The sequence below is a fragment of the Pelophylax lessonae genome (assembly GCF_965119305.1).
Source record: "Pelophylax lessonae genome assembly, chromosome: 1".
NCBI classification, from domain to species: Eukaryota; Metazoa; Chordata; class Amphibia; order Anura; family Ranidae; genus Pelophylax; species Pelophylax lessonae.
The window spans coordinates 739,051,574-739,067,096 of record NC_138768.1 but is presented as its reverse complement, the minus strand read 5'-3'; the positions used below and the strand labels follow the sequence as shown (position 1 = coordinate 739,067,096).

Below are 15,523 nucleotides of genomic sequence, written 5' to 3'. Positions count from 1 at the left end.
CTATACACTCCCAACTTCTCTAGACATTCCTTGGCAGGGCTATCTAGCAGTCCTTCCCCATAAACATAAATGCCTGGCGGACCCAATGGTGATGGTTTATGAAATGGGTTGGTATTTTAGTGGATGTCAGCAGGTAGCCTTGCATTGATTTACCATTTGGTTTAATATTTAAAGAACAATCCTAGCTCAAGAATTGCACTTAGGCAGGCTATACACTGTGCACATTTGTTTTCAGCAACCACTGGTTCCCCCATCAACACACAACAGTGCTAAGAGGGAAATCCCTGTTGCTGGGCCATTGTCTGCTCCCAGCCAGTGGTGTATTTAGGTTTTGTGCTGCCCTAGGCCTGAACTAAACTTAGGCACCCCCTAATTTAAATATGGCCCACCCCTTCCTGTAAAGACCACACCCCTTCCTGTTTATGATCTGCCTTTTCATCTGTAAACCACGGACCACAGCCACAGTCTATCAGTGCCCATCATTACAGCCTCATCAGTTCCCATAGGTTCAGCCTCATCAGTGCCCATCAGTGCAGCCTTACCAGTGCCCATCAGTGCAGCCTCATTACTGCCCATCAGTCCAGCATACCAGCGTGACCGCTTTATGGGGCGACCAGACTGATTTGCATCCTGGACCCGGTCCTCCTGCCCAATTCACCCCTTAAGACTGGCACTATACTAAAAGTGTAGCACAAGCTAGGGACCCTTTTCGTGTGAGAGCCGGGATAAGGCTGTTTTTTTTTTTTCGTGTGGGGGGGGGGCAGCTTTTTTGCTGCCCCCCCTGCAAAGTGCCACCCTAGGTCTGGGCCTTGTCGGCCTAGGCCAGGATACAGCACTGCTCCCAGCTGGAGGTGGGAAGCCGTCCCTACCGGAGAAGACAGTGATTTTCACTAGCAGCTATAGCAGCGGCTAGCTATAATTGTAGGGGAATCCAACTGGTTCTACCCAAGTTGATCGATCGATTAACTTGGTACATTCAGTATGCCCATTAATGGTTTGAATCTTGTCCGGTTACTGTTGAACCAGCTGAGATTTGAACAGTGTATGGCCGGCCTTAGTGGTGGCTCGACCCTAAATAGCTATCTCTTGCCACATTTTGAGTATCCGTAGACAAGAAATGCCCTGTGCCATTTTGACAGTTGATAAATGCCAGTGACTTGGATCACATTACATGCCTGTCCATAGAATAGAATTATGCATATGTTGATGAACATCAGGGTAAGAAAAGACCATTCACTGTTCAGATGCCAACGTTTGACTTGCTGTCCTTTTAGGCTAGCCTAAAAGATTTCTCATTCTTACCGGCTGAATGAGAGAAATCACTCAATACACCCATCCATAAGCAGTGTGGTTGCAGGAATCTCTCTGTCTCCTATTGTTTTTTGACAGCTTATGCCTCCATGGCTGTCAGAATATTCGAGCAGTCAGCATCTGACTGGCTGCAATCACCGTTCGGGCAGGAATTTTTCACTTTGCCTCTAAGATTTTTACAAATTGAAGTTTGTTGAGTCATGTAGTGCCAACAAGGTACCCCACAATTCAAATTTCAGCCGATTTGGGGTCCTTTCACACGGCACGGTCAGTTTTTTTTTCCGCTCAGGCACGGATGACACTTTTGTAGGGTCCGTTCCGTATGTCCGTTTTTCATCCATCCGTTTGTGGATGAAAAGCGGACATATTGTATGTCTATAGGATTGCCGATGTTAGCGGATGACACCGCTGACATCTGTTTTTGCGTCCGTTCCGTTTTTTAAACTGAAGAAAAATAGGGTTCTCTTCCGTCTCAAAAAATGGAACTGAACAGAATGGACGCAAAACGGATGTCAGCGGATGGTCATCAGCTAACGTCCGCAATCCCATAGACATACATTATGTCCTTTTTTCATCCGCAAACGGATGGGAGGAAAAACAGACATTCGACCGCCCGTGTGAAAGGACCCTAAGTGGGAGTTTGCTGAAAATAGAGCCCTGTATGGCTAGCCTTAGGTCTACAATTATCTTATCCATCCACCTTACACCATATAGCATCTAAATTAGCTTACTAAACATATTCAGAAATCTCTGTTGTTGCTTCTGCCTCTACTATATAAGTCAGCCTGCATATTGGGTATATTTAAATAAGTTGGTCATGTTTTGTTTTTTTTGGGCTCGTAAAAAGGATTAAACAATGCTGTCATAGACTTACGCAAACATATAGTACATTAGCCACCTGGATGCCTAAGGGGTTAATGATAATCACTTAATTGCAAGAATGGCTTAAGCCTTACAGTGTGACTAAGCCTGTGTGGAGCCAGCAGCAAGTAAAACGCTGTTATGTGGGCTTGTGCTGTTCAGTGTGGAGCATAATAAATGCGTCGTCCTTCATATTCAGATGGAGACACATATCCTAGTTAGTACAGCTATAAAATTGATCATCTTTAATTGGTATCTTTGGCCCGGAAACATGCACCAGGGCAGATAACAAGACATCTCCATCCTTGAACTTTCTCTGTTTTTCTTTATGAGGTAGATACAGTGTCAGTGCGGTTCTGCCAGGCAATTAGCATTGTACTGTGACTGAAGAGAGCTACGATCACAGCATTGTCTGTGCTCAGCTCTTTACCTGTCACCTTTGTTTATTTGCTCTCCAGACAAGTGTCTCAGTCACATGCTATTTACCTCAGACATGTAGCTGATGCCGAAACTATTCGTTTAGGTGGGGGAAGGGACAGGACTTTTGTACGGGTTGCTGTGTGTAATTTTGAGCAATTGAAAAATAATTTTACATTTTTGATATTTTGATTTCCAATAATTTTTAATCTTTTTCAAAGACATGTAACAAAGTTACAAACGCACTTTAAAACATAGCTGTGAATATTTCCATAGCAGAGCAAAAGTCAGTTTGCTCATCTGAAACTGATGTATAACATTGTAGAGTACACATTAACCACTTAAGCCCCGGAAGATTTTACCCCCTTTCTGACCAGGGGGTATTTTGCGATTCGGCACTGCGTGACTTTAACGGACAATTGCGCGGTCGTGCGACGCTGTACCTAAACTAATTTGATGTCCTTTTTTTCCCCACCAACAGAGCTTTCTTTTGGTGGTATTTGATCACCTGTGCAATTTTTTTTGATCATGCGCTATAAACAAAAAAAAAGCGTACATTTTGAAAAAATAACAATATTTTTCACATTTTTTTTATATGAAATTCCCCAAAAAAATGTAAAAATCAAAATTTTTTAACATTTTTGGCCAATTTGTTTTCTGCTACCTATGTTTGGTAAAAAAAAATCGCAATAAGCGTATTTTGATTGGTTTGCGCAAAAGTTATTGCGTTTACTAACTACGGAAAAGATTTTTGTCATTTTTGTTGTTTTTTTTTTAACGCGTAATGGCGGCGATCTGCGATTTTTTTTTTTTTTTTTGCGGGACTGCGACATTGCGGCGGACAGATTGGACCCTTGACTGACATTTTTGACACTTTTGGGGGTACCAGTGACATTACTACAGTAATCAGTGCTATACATATGCACTGTTACTGTAAAAATGCCACTGGCAGGGAAGGGGTTAACTTTATTAGAGAAGGAGGGGTTAAGTGTGTCCCTAGGAGCATGATTCTAACTGTGATTGGATGTGGCTGTGTGTGTAACAGCACAGATCAACAGTCCTACATAGCAGGACCGTTTGATCTCTGCTGTTACACAAGGGAGAATGACAGGCGGCTTTGTTTACACTAGCCGCCTGCCTTTCTCCCTCTGTAACTGACGATCGCAAGTGACCGGCGGACATCGGGTCCGCCGATCACTTGCACGGAGGTGTCCATGAACGAGCGGGGGCGGGAGCGCGCCTCCGGCTGGCGCGCGCTCGCCCCCTATTGGCTCACAGGCTAGTGACGTACCGGAGCGTCACTTTGCCTTCACGGGGCCGGCCGCCGCAGTATATATACTTGCGGCGGTTTGCAAGTGGTTAAGTACCTCCAAAACACAATACAAAAAACAGATTGCGTAAACGAAATTCAGAGTACGTCATCTCGTGCAAATCCTTGGCTAGAAGGCCTTAGAAATTTCAGTGTAAACAAAAACATTTATCTCCAGATAGGAAAAGGAAGAAAAAGAGTAGGAAAAAAGAAAAGGAAAAGTGACTGTGCAACCACACCACGCTACCAAAGATGTTGTAGAGCCAAAAGGACACTAGGTGTTCTCCATGAGATATTTGATCTATGGGTCCCATGTTTTTTCAAACCCTGTCATTTTATCATTCAATATAGCTGAAAGGCTTTTGTTAATCATTATCCAGGATCATTTAGCCATAACCAATCAATTTTTGGTATTTAACTTTTTTTTTTTTTTTTTTAAGAAAAGATTTTTGATGATCATACTAGCATTTTATGGGCTAAACATAACTGTGATAATTTAATTATATGCAAATATGGAAGTTCGGAGTTTTTCTATATAATAAAGTCCAGCTAGATTTGCTTTATTTACTTTTAAATGGAATGGCGACAGGTTAGGCATTCTATCAGGTTTTATTAGTGGTATGTGACTGTTGGGGAGATTTCCTCTCCATGTGTTTGTCTCAGTGGCAGCAGGTAAGAAATGTAGGGAATGGAAGTCACCTGGACAAGAGCCACAGACAGAAAAACATACAATTCTAACATTTTCCTTTTATTTTTTGTGTGTCTGTCCTTTTTGGAGAGATTTCCCATCATTTCCTGTCCCTCTGATTCCTCAGAACATGAATTTGTAATCTCCCCCAATGTAAACCAAGACTGCAAAGAAACCGGAGTGGAGTTCTGTTCTAACCATTCCCCACTTCCCTTTCCTCTTTTTATAACCACTTGATAACATGTATGCAACCATGGATCGCGTATTCTCACGCTATTCTTGTGTAGCTTTAGCACACCAGGAAAATTAGTAAAGTAATGCTGTAACAATGTTCTGTCAGCGTCTTTATCTGTATGGCCACTTTTTTAGTAATGCGGCTTGAACACGTTCTCATCTCCTACAGCTGGGCTGCAGTGCCTAGAACACGCTGTAATTGGCATTCTTTACACCTTAATCATTCCATTCCTCTGTAGTACCTATGCCGTTCTGGTATGAATTGTTTTTTCTAAGAATCCTATCTATTGACCTTTCTGTGTCCTTTTTATCTTGGATTCTCCTGACCCAAACCACTTAACATCAATGACTTGTATTCAAAGTCTATGGCTGGTTCAGCTTGTGAACCATAAAGAAACAGATTAAATGTCAGGGAGCCAAACAATGTATTACAAAATAATATATTCAAATATTTTTTTCTGCCCTGACTTTTTAGTCTTTGAATATCATATCAATGTCATAGCAGTTGCAGTAACCCTTAACAGCACCTCTAAAACAGATATATCTTATTTGGCTGACTTTATTATTCTAAAATTGGTTGAAAATTGTTAAATTTTATTATTATTTAAATTGTGGATCACTGTTTGCTCATTGCTGTTTGCTCATTAATAAGTACCGTATATACTCGAGTATAAGCCTAGATTTTCAGCATGTTTTTTCATGCTGAAAATTCCCCCCTCGACTTATACTCGAGTCACTGTCTTTTTAAAAATGGCGCCGACGTGTCACCGTGCATGTGCCGCATGCCCAGGAATAGCCGAACGTGTACGGGCTTTCCCGAGCATCGGCAGCGCATTCGCGGTGGCGTTTTAGCGCCGGGCAGTGCGATTTGTAAATCGAAGGCGCCTCACCGAAAGGTAAGTGAGACTCCTCCGCAGCCCCTGCATATCCTCATGCAGTGCTGCGGGCATGGTGCAGGACATTCTCCTGTACCATGCCCGCAGCACTGCATCTCCTGTGCCATGCCTGTACATACTGTGCCATGCCTATACCTACTGTGCCATGCCTGTACATACTGTGCCATGTCTGTACCTTCTTTGCCATGCCTATACCATCACCTGTGTTATGCCTATACCATCTCCTGTACTATGACCTGTGCCATGCCTGTACCATGACCTGGGCCATGCCTGTACCATGACCTGGGCCATGCCTGTACCATGACCTGTGCCATGCCCTTACCATGAAATAATGCCATACCTATACCATGACCTGTGCCATCTCCTGTACCATGCCCGCAGCCCCTGTTTTGTGTCTCGTGGTGGTCCAGTTGGGTCCAGTAGCTGCTGCATTACCCACCCTAGGCTTATACTTGAGTCAATAAGTTTTCCCACTTTTTTGTGGTAAAATTAGGGGCCTCGGCTTATATTCGGGTCGACTTATACTCGAGTATATACGGTAAGTCTTGTAAGGTTCACAATGTATACTAAAGGGCTTAATATCTAGTGGCATCGGCCAGTTCAATAGAAACTGGACGACATTCAGGCCATGTGTACAGCAGCCATTCAGCTGGCCTTCTGTTGATGGGGCATGACCAAAAAAGGTCTGCAGATTGGCACCCATTCAGTGCTCTCAGCCAATGGCTGAGAACACTGACCCATGTGTTCTGTTGGGGGGGCTGTCCCCCTATCAAAATACAATATCTCAGAAGGGGAGATCCTAAGCTTGGTACACACTAGTCGTTTTTTTCAGTTCAACCCAGCGGGCTGAGCGAAAAAAAACTGAAGAGCTCAGGAGGAGCCGCTGTACTAACAATCCAATGTTAGTACGACTCCTCCTGAGTTCTTTCGTTTTTATTTTTATGTTCAGCCCACTGGGTAAAGCAAAAAAAAAAAAAAAAAAGAAGAAACTACTAGTGCTTACACGGCTTTAGTGACCAGTGTGTAAAAGTAAGGGCAAATGAATGAAGATTCCTTCAGATATCCAATCATGTGATTCAAATTTATTTTTATCTGCACACAATTGTGTATTAAAGTGAATACAGCTGCAACGAATTGAGTCTCAACTCTCTTAGTAAATCATCCAGTATTTCTTTAACAACCAATCATATATTAGCTTCCAGTTTGAAACTGTAAAACCATCTATTGAAAAACTGAGCTGGAATTTGATTGGCTGCTCCTACTGACCTTTCTTTCAAACTACATGAAATATGAAGTGTTATGTCATCATAGCCAAGAAAGCCCATTCATTTTGTGTTTTTGCTTTATTACTCATCCTAAATCATTATAAAAGGCATGTTTATAATTTAGGCATATAGAACTTCCATTTATAAAAGTGTGAAATTCAGGCAGATTGGCCAGCATAAATGAGCTGAGCATTCAGCGGGAATATTAATTCGTCTTAGGCTTGTAGTTTTATATGTAACATATACCACACGGATCTTGTGACCCTCTCATGGTTTATCCCCTGCCTGCTCATTGTTCTAAAGGGCATTGAGTCTGAGCTGTGAAAATCCATTTGTGTTTCTGTTACCAGATTTGATATGGCAATATTCGAAGTGTACTGAAGTGTCACACTTCTGTGTGCATCGTTTGTTCACATTTATTAAGAGTGTGTACCATTATTTATTCACCAGGCCCAACTCTTGTCATCACTGAATATTGCTGCTATGGAGACCTTCTGAATTACTTGAGAAGAAAGCGTGATTCCTTCATTTGCCCGAAATTTGAGGATCATTCTGAAACAGCACTGTATAAGAATCTTCTCAATTCACGGATCAATGTCTGGTGAGCAAGAACATGCATTGAAAGCTGAACTCCTGACAAACAGCTAAATACACAGATGACACATATATATGGGAGCTGTATTGCCTGACATAGGATTTGTATATCCATCCATCTAGTTTTGAGGTTTACACATGATTGCCACACAGCAGGAAAGGAGACCTGACTCTCCCTCAGACCCATTTAAGTAGCACTTATAGGTATTGTCCCTCCCTCAGCCTGCAAATGGAGAATAAAAATGAGAAGCAGCAGACAGATGAGCTCACCTCTCTCACTCTGCTCTCTCCTCCTATCAGCATGTTCCTTAGCATATAAGCACTGCAGCATAATTACTGGCTCCTTGTGCTGCTTCCTTCTTCCAGCTTGAACCCTATTGTGCTAAAGACTTCACTAGCCTGATATCAGCTCAAATTCAAGTACCTTTAAATGCATGTAATAGAGTATTAACAATAAAAAGGTGCATTTTTCTTGTGTCTGGAGTTCAACGTTACAATTTTTAGCTAAAATCAAAGTCTTACTCGAGCCAAAAAGTTTTTTTTTTTTTTTTGCCTTTTACATAGAGAAGGAAGGGCTTAGAACACTTGTCGGGTCTTTATAGCTCTGTGCCTCAGATTTTTTTTGTCCTTTGAGATTTTTCTGGAAATCTCTCAAACAGAGACAGACAAAAATGTAAACTGTATTTGTACGTTGGGGACAGATAAGACCCTATGTCAGGTTTTATGCCCCAGGGACACATGCTCTGGTGTAACAATGGTCAATGGAACAGAAAGTGAGGAGACATCTCCCAAATGAGGACACCTTCTGCAGTGAAACTCTCTAAGAGCGGGTTTCTCCTCTTGAGTTTTTTCTTCTTACTTCCTGTTGAATCTTTAGGACAGGGAGAGAAGGGAAATCTTTCCAAAAAGACACTGTCAACAATATAAAAACTGACAAGGAGTTTTTAACAATTCCCTACTCTATCCAAAAACATTTGACTATACATACACATGAAAATGTCTGCTATGATAAACTATGCATGACTGTGAGTGGCTACACAATGTGGTACTTTTATCAAATTTTCCATATCCCAATGACTGCTTGGACCATGGGAAAGCCACGCACAGTCACCTTTTGATCTTACAATATATGGCCTGCTTAGATGAAAAAAAAACAAAAAACCATAAAGTATAACTAAGTGCCGGTTCACATTTGTGCGATCACAGAGATTGTTTGTAATTCAGAGCGCAATGCTCCTAAAATTACATGCGATCTCTGTGCGGTGCAAATTCAGCCATACAGTTTGTACGGCTGAATTCGCACCACAATCGCACTAAAACGCGCACAGGACGCTTTTTTTTGGTCCGCAGCAGAATCGGATCGCATGGTGGTTCACACCAGTGCGATCCGATTCTGTGCGAGCTTACAGATCGCACTGCGATATGCGATCTGATCTGGGGGATGTCGTTAACTTTTAATTGACACCTCCAGCGTATTGCATATGGCAGTGTAAACTATCAGGGGTGCGGATGCGATGCGGGAACACGCTGTATAATCGCAGCGTTCCCATATCACAGAAATGTGAACCGGGACTAAAGGCAAAACTTTTTTTTTTACGTTTTGGATAGAGTGGAGAGGGATTAAAACACTTGTCAGGTATTTATTGCTGTCTGTGCCCCCGCTAAGGACATTTACCCTCTCTATTTTTCCAGTTTACACTTATCATTAAAAGTGGAAGTAAAAGAAAATCCCCACATTTTGGGTTGTCCCCATAAGGTAATAGAAGGGAAATCTTCCAATGGGGACGCTAGTTCTGGTTACCTAGGGTCCCCTAATAATTCCTTTCATTTGCAGGGATTTCCTCTCACTTCCTGTTTAGCTATGGGGCAGGAAGTGAACCAGATCTCTGCAATGGGACACAGATGGTGAAAAAAAATCTGACAGGGGTTATAACTCTCCCTTACTGTATCCAAAAAAAAAAAAAAGTTTGCCCAAAGTTCTACGTTATTGCTTTTCTTAAGGCGGCAGACTATGAAGAACAGTGTCCTTTTTGAAGTCTGATTTCAGGAGTTTAATGTGGTCACAGCAAAGAAAGGTGGTCCAGGATACTGTACACGCTTGCTCTTTGCACAGTATCCAGTAATAGTTGTACTCTTAGAGCCATATCAGCAGTCTAAAGAATAAAAGGAAAGCATTGCCTTCTCTTTGACCTATGAAGGCTTCTGTAGTGGGTCAGGTTTCGTGTCAGCCACATTGGTGTAACATTTCTCTAGGGACTGATCTATTGTTCATCACTTGCTGTCTTCTCCTCCTGATACAACCTAATTGTTAAAACTTCTGCTCCTGCCATCTGCAGACTTTATAAGGCAACATTATATAAATACCATATGGTACATAAGAGTGTAGAAAGCGCAGGTGTGATAGGACGTCACATATGAAAGAATAACTGCTTTTATGGGCTTATTATTGATAGCAGCGCTGGTGCCTCGGTTAGCTTCGGCAATCAGTAATTAGACATTCATCCTGTGCTGCTAGAGCTGAAGAATATGGATGGAAGGCTTTTGTTATGCTTGTTCTTCTGCCAAATCAAACAGCACATATCCTTGTCTTTGTTCTTAGAATATTCATTTACGCAGTTGTAAACAAGGACAATGTTTTCATTCCTATTCTTTCTCTTGTTTTACAGTGATGGGATGAGTGAATACATGGACATGAAGCCAGGAGTACCTTACGTAGTGCCAACTAAAACCGACAAGCGGAAGTCAGGTGAGTCCTATTCCAACTTGCAATCTGTGTGTATCAAAAATGTTAAGAATGTGTGAGAGTTAAGTGGGGTACACACTAGTAGAAAATCTGCCGAAAATTCCCGCCCGATGTGAAATCGTCCGATTTTCGGCTAGTGTGTACACAACTTTCAGCAGCCGATGCCGACATTTTCAAACGAAAAAAAACAGAGGGACAAACACCAAAATTTTTATTGTCCGTCCCTAGACAATTAATTTTCATTTAATGTGTATGCAGTACGTCCGCGAAAAATTGGATACGAAAGACCGCGCATGATCTGCAGTTGCTGACGACCCGGAAGTCTGGGAACAAATGTCCCAAAAAAAAAAAAAAAAAAAATCGGATGAGAAATTTCGTGAACATTTTTGCACTGTCAACTAAAAACGGTTATGACCGCCGAGCAAGAGAAAGAAAAATCGGAGGATATTTCGTACGATTTCTGTCAAGTGTGTACGGGCCTTTATAGATCATGATAGGACCCAATCAACTTTTATCTTTTTAATTCTCTAAAAAGACTGATATCTGGTTTGATAAAAGAATGAAGCCTGGAAAGTGTTACACTAAATGGACCATTTGATCAGTAAAAAGTAATGTTCATTAAAATGAGCAGTCGGTCCATGTGGAAAATGGAATTTCTAGCAACACAACAGTTACCATCCTCAAAAAGCCTATAAAACCATTTGGAGACTATGTTTAGATAAGTATAGGAGTGTAGTCAAACTTCTTACTTGGTCCACAACTCAGTTAACCCCCCCCCCCCAAATTGATTTGTTTTTGAGCAAAGGATCATATAAAATAAACACATCTATCAACAAATAGTTCATCATTCCTTAATGTGTACACCAACACACTTCATTATCAGCCTTTCATTAATATTTCCAAACAATTTACCTTTTTATTGAAGTAACTAAAATACCATGTTTCCCCGAAAATAAGACCGGGTCTTATATTAATTTTGGGTACAAAAAACACACTAGGGCTTATTTTCAGGGGATGTCTTATTTATTCACGGTATGTACAAGGACGATCCTAAAGTGGTTGTAACCCTAAAGTATATATATATATATATATATATATATATATATATATATATATATATATATCCTGACCCTTTAAAGCATGATAGACCGCACAGTCTTTGTGCTGTTTCATTTACCCCTCTCTCCAGGTAAAAAAAAATAAAACAATAAAATATTTTTTTTTAAAAGTTTTTGTGTCCCCTGTCTTCTCTTCTCCTCTCCCCCTGTCAGCTCCGGAGTCAGCATTATGACATTCTGTAATCCCAAAAATAAACCTTGATTAAAGTCATTGTAAAAGTATATAATCTGTTTTGTAAAAAGATTATATAAAATCCAGTGAGTCTCCATTTGTAAGCAGCGCTGTAAATAAGGTATTTTCCACAATAAAGTTACAAAAGGAGACACTGCACATTATATAATCTTTTTACAAAACAGATTACATGTTTTTACAAGGATTTTAACTTGGGCTTATTTTCGGATTTTTTTCCCAAAAATCACGCTAGGTCGTATTTTTAGGCTAGGGCTTATTTTTGGGGAAACAGGGTATCTGTCCCTGCCTCTGAAATCGATTTCAGTCCTACCATCGTAGGAACAGTTTAGTGTAAATTTAAATCGCATGTAAACCCTAATGCTGGCCTGAGCCCCGGTTCACCCTTATGCGATGCGGGAAGGCTGCGAATTCGCAGCCTGTTCCCGCATCGCAAACGCACCCCCGGCAGTTCACACTGCCATATGCGATACGCTGGGGGTGTCAATGTAATCTTAACGACACCCCCAGTTTGATCGCATATCGCAGTGCGATCGTGCAGTTCGCACAGGATCGGATCGCACAAGTGTGAACCGCTGTGCGATCCGATCCTGATGCGGCTGCAAAAAAGGGTCCTGTGTATGTTTGCTGCGGGTGCGGTGCGAATTTAGCCATACAAAGTGTATGGCTAAACTCGCACCGCACAACCGATCGCATGTAATGAAGGAGCAGTGCGCTCCGACATTACATGCGAACGCCGCAGCCGCATGAGTGTGAACCGACTCTTAGATAGATTAAAAATCAGCCTCTTCAGCAAGGACTTTATAGCCGTTCCTGCTGGAGGGAAGTGGATGAGCTTTTCTCAAATGGGAATACTGGAAAACTTTCACTCAATCAGCCTATGCAGCCAATTGGCTGCAGCTCTGATCAGTATATTCTGACAGTAGAGGAGTCCCTTTGTGTGGATGGGGGGGATCTGTTCACTTTTTTTTGTCTAGACTGCTGCTGGCTGATCAAAGAAAAAATGATGCATCTATGGCCAGCTTACTTAAATTGCATTTCGTTTTTTTAAACACTGCATATCATATTTTTTTATCTTATGATGAATCTCAGTGCTGCTGGTCTCCTCAAACCTGTTTCCAACCACTTCCTGCCTACGTGCACTCCAGCGATGACCTCATGGTATTTCTCAGAGCGAGTTTCGTGATGTTGACGACATGCCTGAGTAATATGTGTTAAAATGGCCATTTATAGTCTATAGCTGAAAGCCCATGTGGCAGGGTGACAATGTAGGAGTATAATTGGGAAACAGGGACACCCTATAACTGGAAGTGTCTGTACCTTCATGACAGGTCATCAGCAAATATTTTAGCGAAAGCTACAGATTTAAATGCATTTACAATACTTTTGTAAATACATCCATTGGATTTACATATACTTTAAGTTAAATTGTCAGTATGTTTATGGAATGATGGGGTAAATAGGACCTCTCAGTACTGGGAGAACATATATTTTCAATGCAGATAGTGTCTTTGGGCAGAATAACCAAGGACTAAAAATGGCAAGCTGGATGTGCTAACCCCTTAGCTATTTTGCTACCCAAATAAATGTCAGTTTCCTTTTAAGTAAGCTTTGGCTGGCATTTAAACATAATATTGTTTGAAAGCAACACAATTTATTCCAACACGAAGGCTAAAAAAATTACATTTATGAGTATGTATTCAGACTGAACATTTTTTGGTTTATGTTTCACATAGTTTAACTAGGCAGACATCTCAGTAGCAAAGTCCTTGTTTGCTTGTATGGACAGATTAAGTGATGATTGCTTAGATCAGAGTCGTGTTTGTTTGAAATTTTTATATAACTGTTTTTATGGTTTATTTTGAACAGGATCCTATGTTGGTCAAGATATTGCAATGCCTGAAGAAGATGATTTAGCTCTAGATACAGATGATCTGATTAGCTTTTCATATCAAGTTGCACAGGGCATGAACTTCCTGGCGTCGAAAAATGTGAGTTAATACACTGAGACAATGCCCACATTTGTACTTGTCGTCGGGATATCATTACCATAATACTAGGACCAGCAAACCCTCTGTAATGACATGTAAAGGTCCTCATACAAGATAGTTTAAGGACAGTCAATCCCTTCTGGAGAAATTATTACTGGGAATCTCTCAAACATTTCCATTAAAATCCATTCTGTGGACTAAATGTATCACTTAGCACAAAGAAAGTCGTTTATGCAGTTGCTTTGCTCCATGTTGAATTCTATACAAACTGTCACACTTGAAAATGAGTATTTAAACTTTGTGGGGGGTAATAAGCGGTTGTTAGAGCAATTTTACAGGTACTGATAGAAATATGGGCCCTACCGTTCATGCCCTGGCTATCATATTAATCCTTTTGGCTTCACTACTTTCTGTTCACTGTCTTGGTATCGAGTATGTACACCAGGTGTTTCAACTTGTCTCTGACTCTCACTTACTGCTTGTTGGCCTCAGAAAAGAGACCAGAAGAGACAATTAAGTATTAGAGCAGGAGATCAGTGTGAAAGGCAAGTAACTAGGTCAGGAATTGCTACCTTTCTACTATGTATTTATATAAACAGAGAATGGGAGGGAAGTAACAACGCGCCTTCTCCCGCAACACAGCGCTTGCTAAAGACGGACAAAATAAGAGTGCTTAAACACAATGGTAGTGAGTGCAGGGTTAAACTCAAAGTAACCCCCAAAGTGAGGTAAAAATTACAGTAACTAGATTATAGATAATGTGTATAACGACAAGGGGATCAGCCAAACAAGAGAGGATCCATTTTATCTTGTGAGTTTTCCTACGTCCCCTGTGCACCCGTGTGACCCTGGCTTTCACTCCCTGCATGATATAGTGTCCAGTATTTCTTCTTGGACCAACATCACCCCTTCCTTCCTATGAAATCACTAAGTCTTGGACTACCATATGTTATTGGACATTTTTATTTAGTATTGTTTTCCTATTTCACCTAAATCCTTTGGAAAGTGTCTATTTGTTATTGCACTTGTTGTTTGGCCCTGTTGGCAATTTCTTTTTTTAAATAATTTTCATCAAGGTGTGTATGTATCTACTTATATGTATTATGCAATATTTATAGTACAGCCTATTTATATATTGCCTATTTGCAATTTTATTTTATTCATTAATTTCATCAAGGTGTATATATATATATATATATATATATATATATATATATATATATATATATATCAATTTATATGTATTATGCAATATTTATAATACAGCCTACTTATATATTGCCTATTGGCAATTTTATGTTATTCATTAATTTCATCAAGGTGTATATATATCAATTTATATGTATTATGCAATATTTATAGTATAGCCTTTGCACTTTATTTATCTATTTATTTATTCATGTGTGCACCCAACACATTATCTATAATCTAGTTACTGTAATTTTTACTTCACTTTGGGGGTTACTTTGAGTTTTACTTTGCACTCACTACCATTGTGTTTAAGCACTCTTATTTTTTCCATCTTTAGCAAGCGCTGTGTTGCGGGAGAAGGTGCGTTGTTACTTCCCTCCCATTCTCTGTTTACTAATTGGCCTTAGCAGGCTGGGCCACACCAGCTGCTCATATTTACGTCATTTATTTATAGAATTTTTTATTTAAATATTTTAATACTAGTTTCATTCAATTTTTCATTCACACTCCAAAAAAAAAACACCTTTAATTTTTAGTATATAATACCTAATATATTTATTTGTTTCCTGGCACGGGTTATTATCTATCCCTTTAATATGTATTTATATAAGCATACATTTGATCCAATTATTACACCAGATTTAGGGGTCTGTTTATTAGAAATTTGCTGTGGTAATGTCTGAACATGTGCACAGCTATTACAAATCATGCCAGT

At 40.3% G+C, this 15,523-nt stretch overlaps 1 protein-coding gene across 1 annotated transcript in view; it reads left to right on the top strand.

Annotated features, from left to right (window-relative positions):
- The window catches only part of KIT (KIT proto-oncogene, receptor tyrosine kinase), an 85,046-nt gene that overhangs the window by 56,261 nt on the left and 13,262 nt on the right, over positions 1-15,523 (top strand). The window contains exons 14-16 of the mRNA XM_082272999.1: positions 7,432-7,582; positions 10,242-10,321; positions 13,496-13,617. Coding sequence (XP_082129125.1) covers positions 7,432-7,582; positions 10,242-10,321; positions 13,496-13,617 — 353 coding nt within the window. The remainder of the gene's footprint in view (positions 1-7,431; positions 7,583-10,241; positions 10,322-13,495; positions 13,618-15,523) is intronic.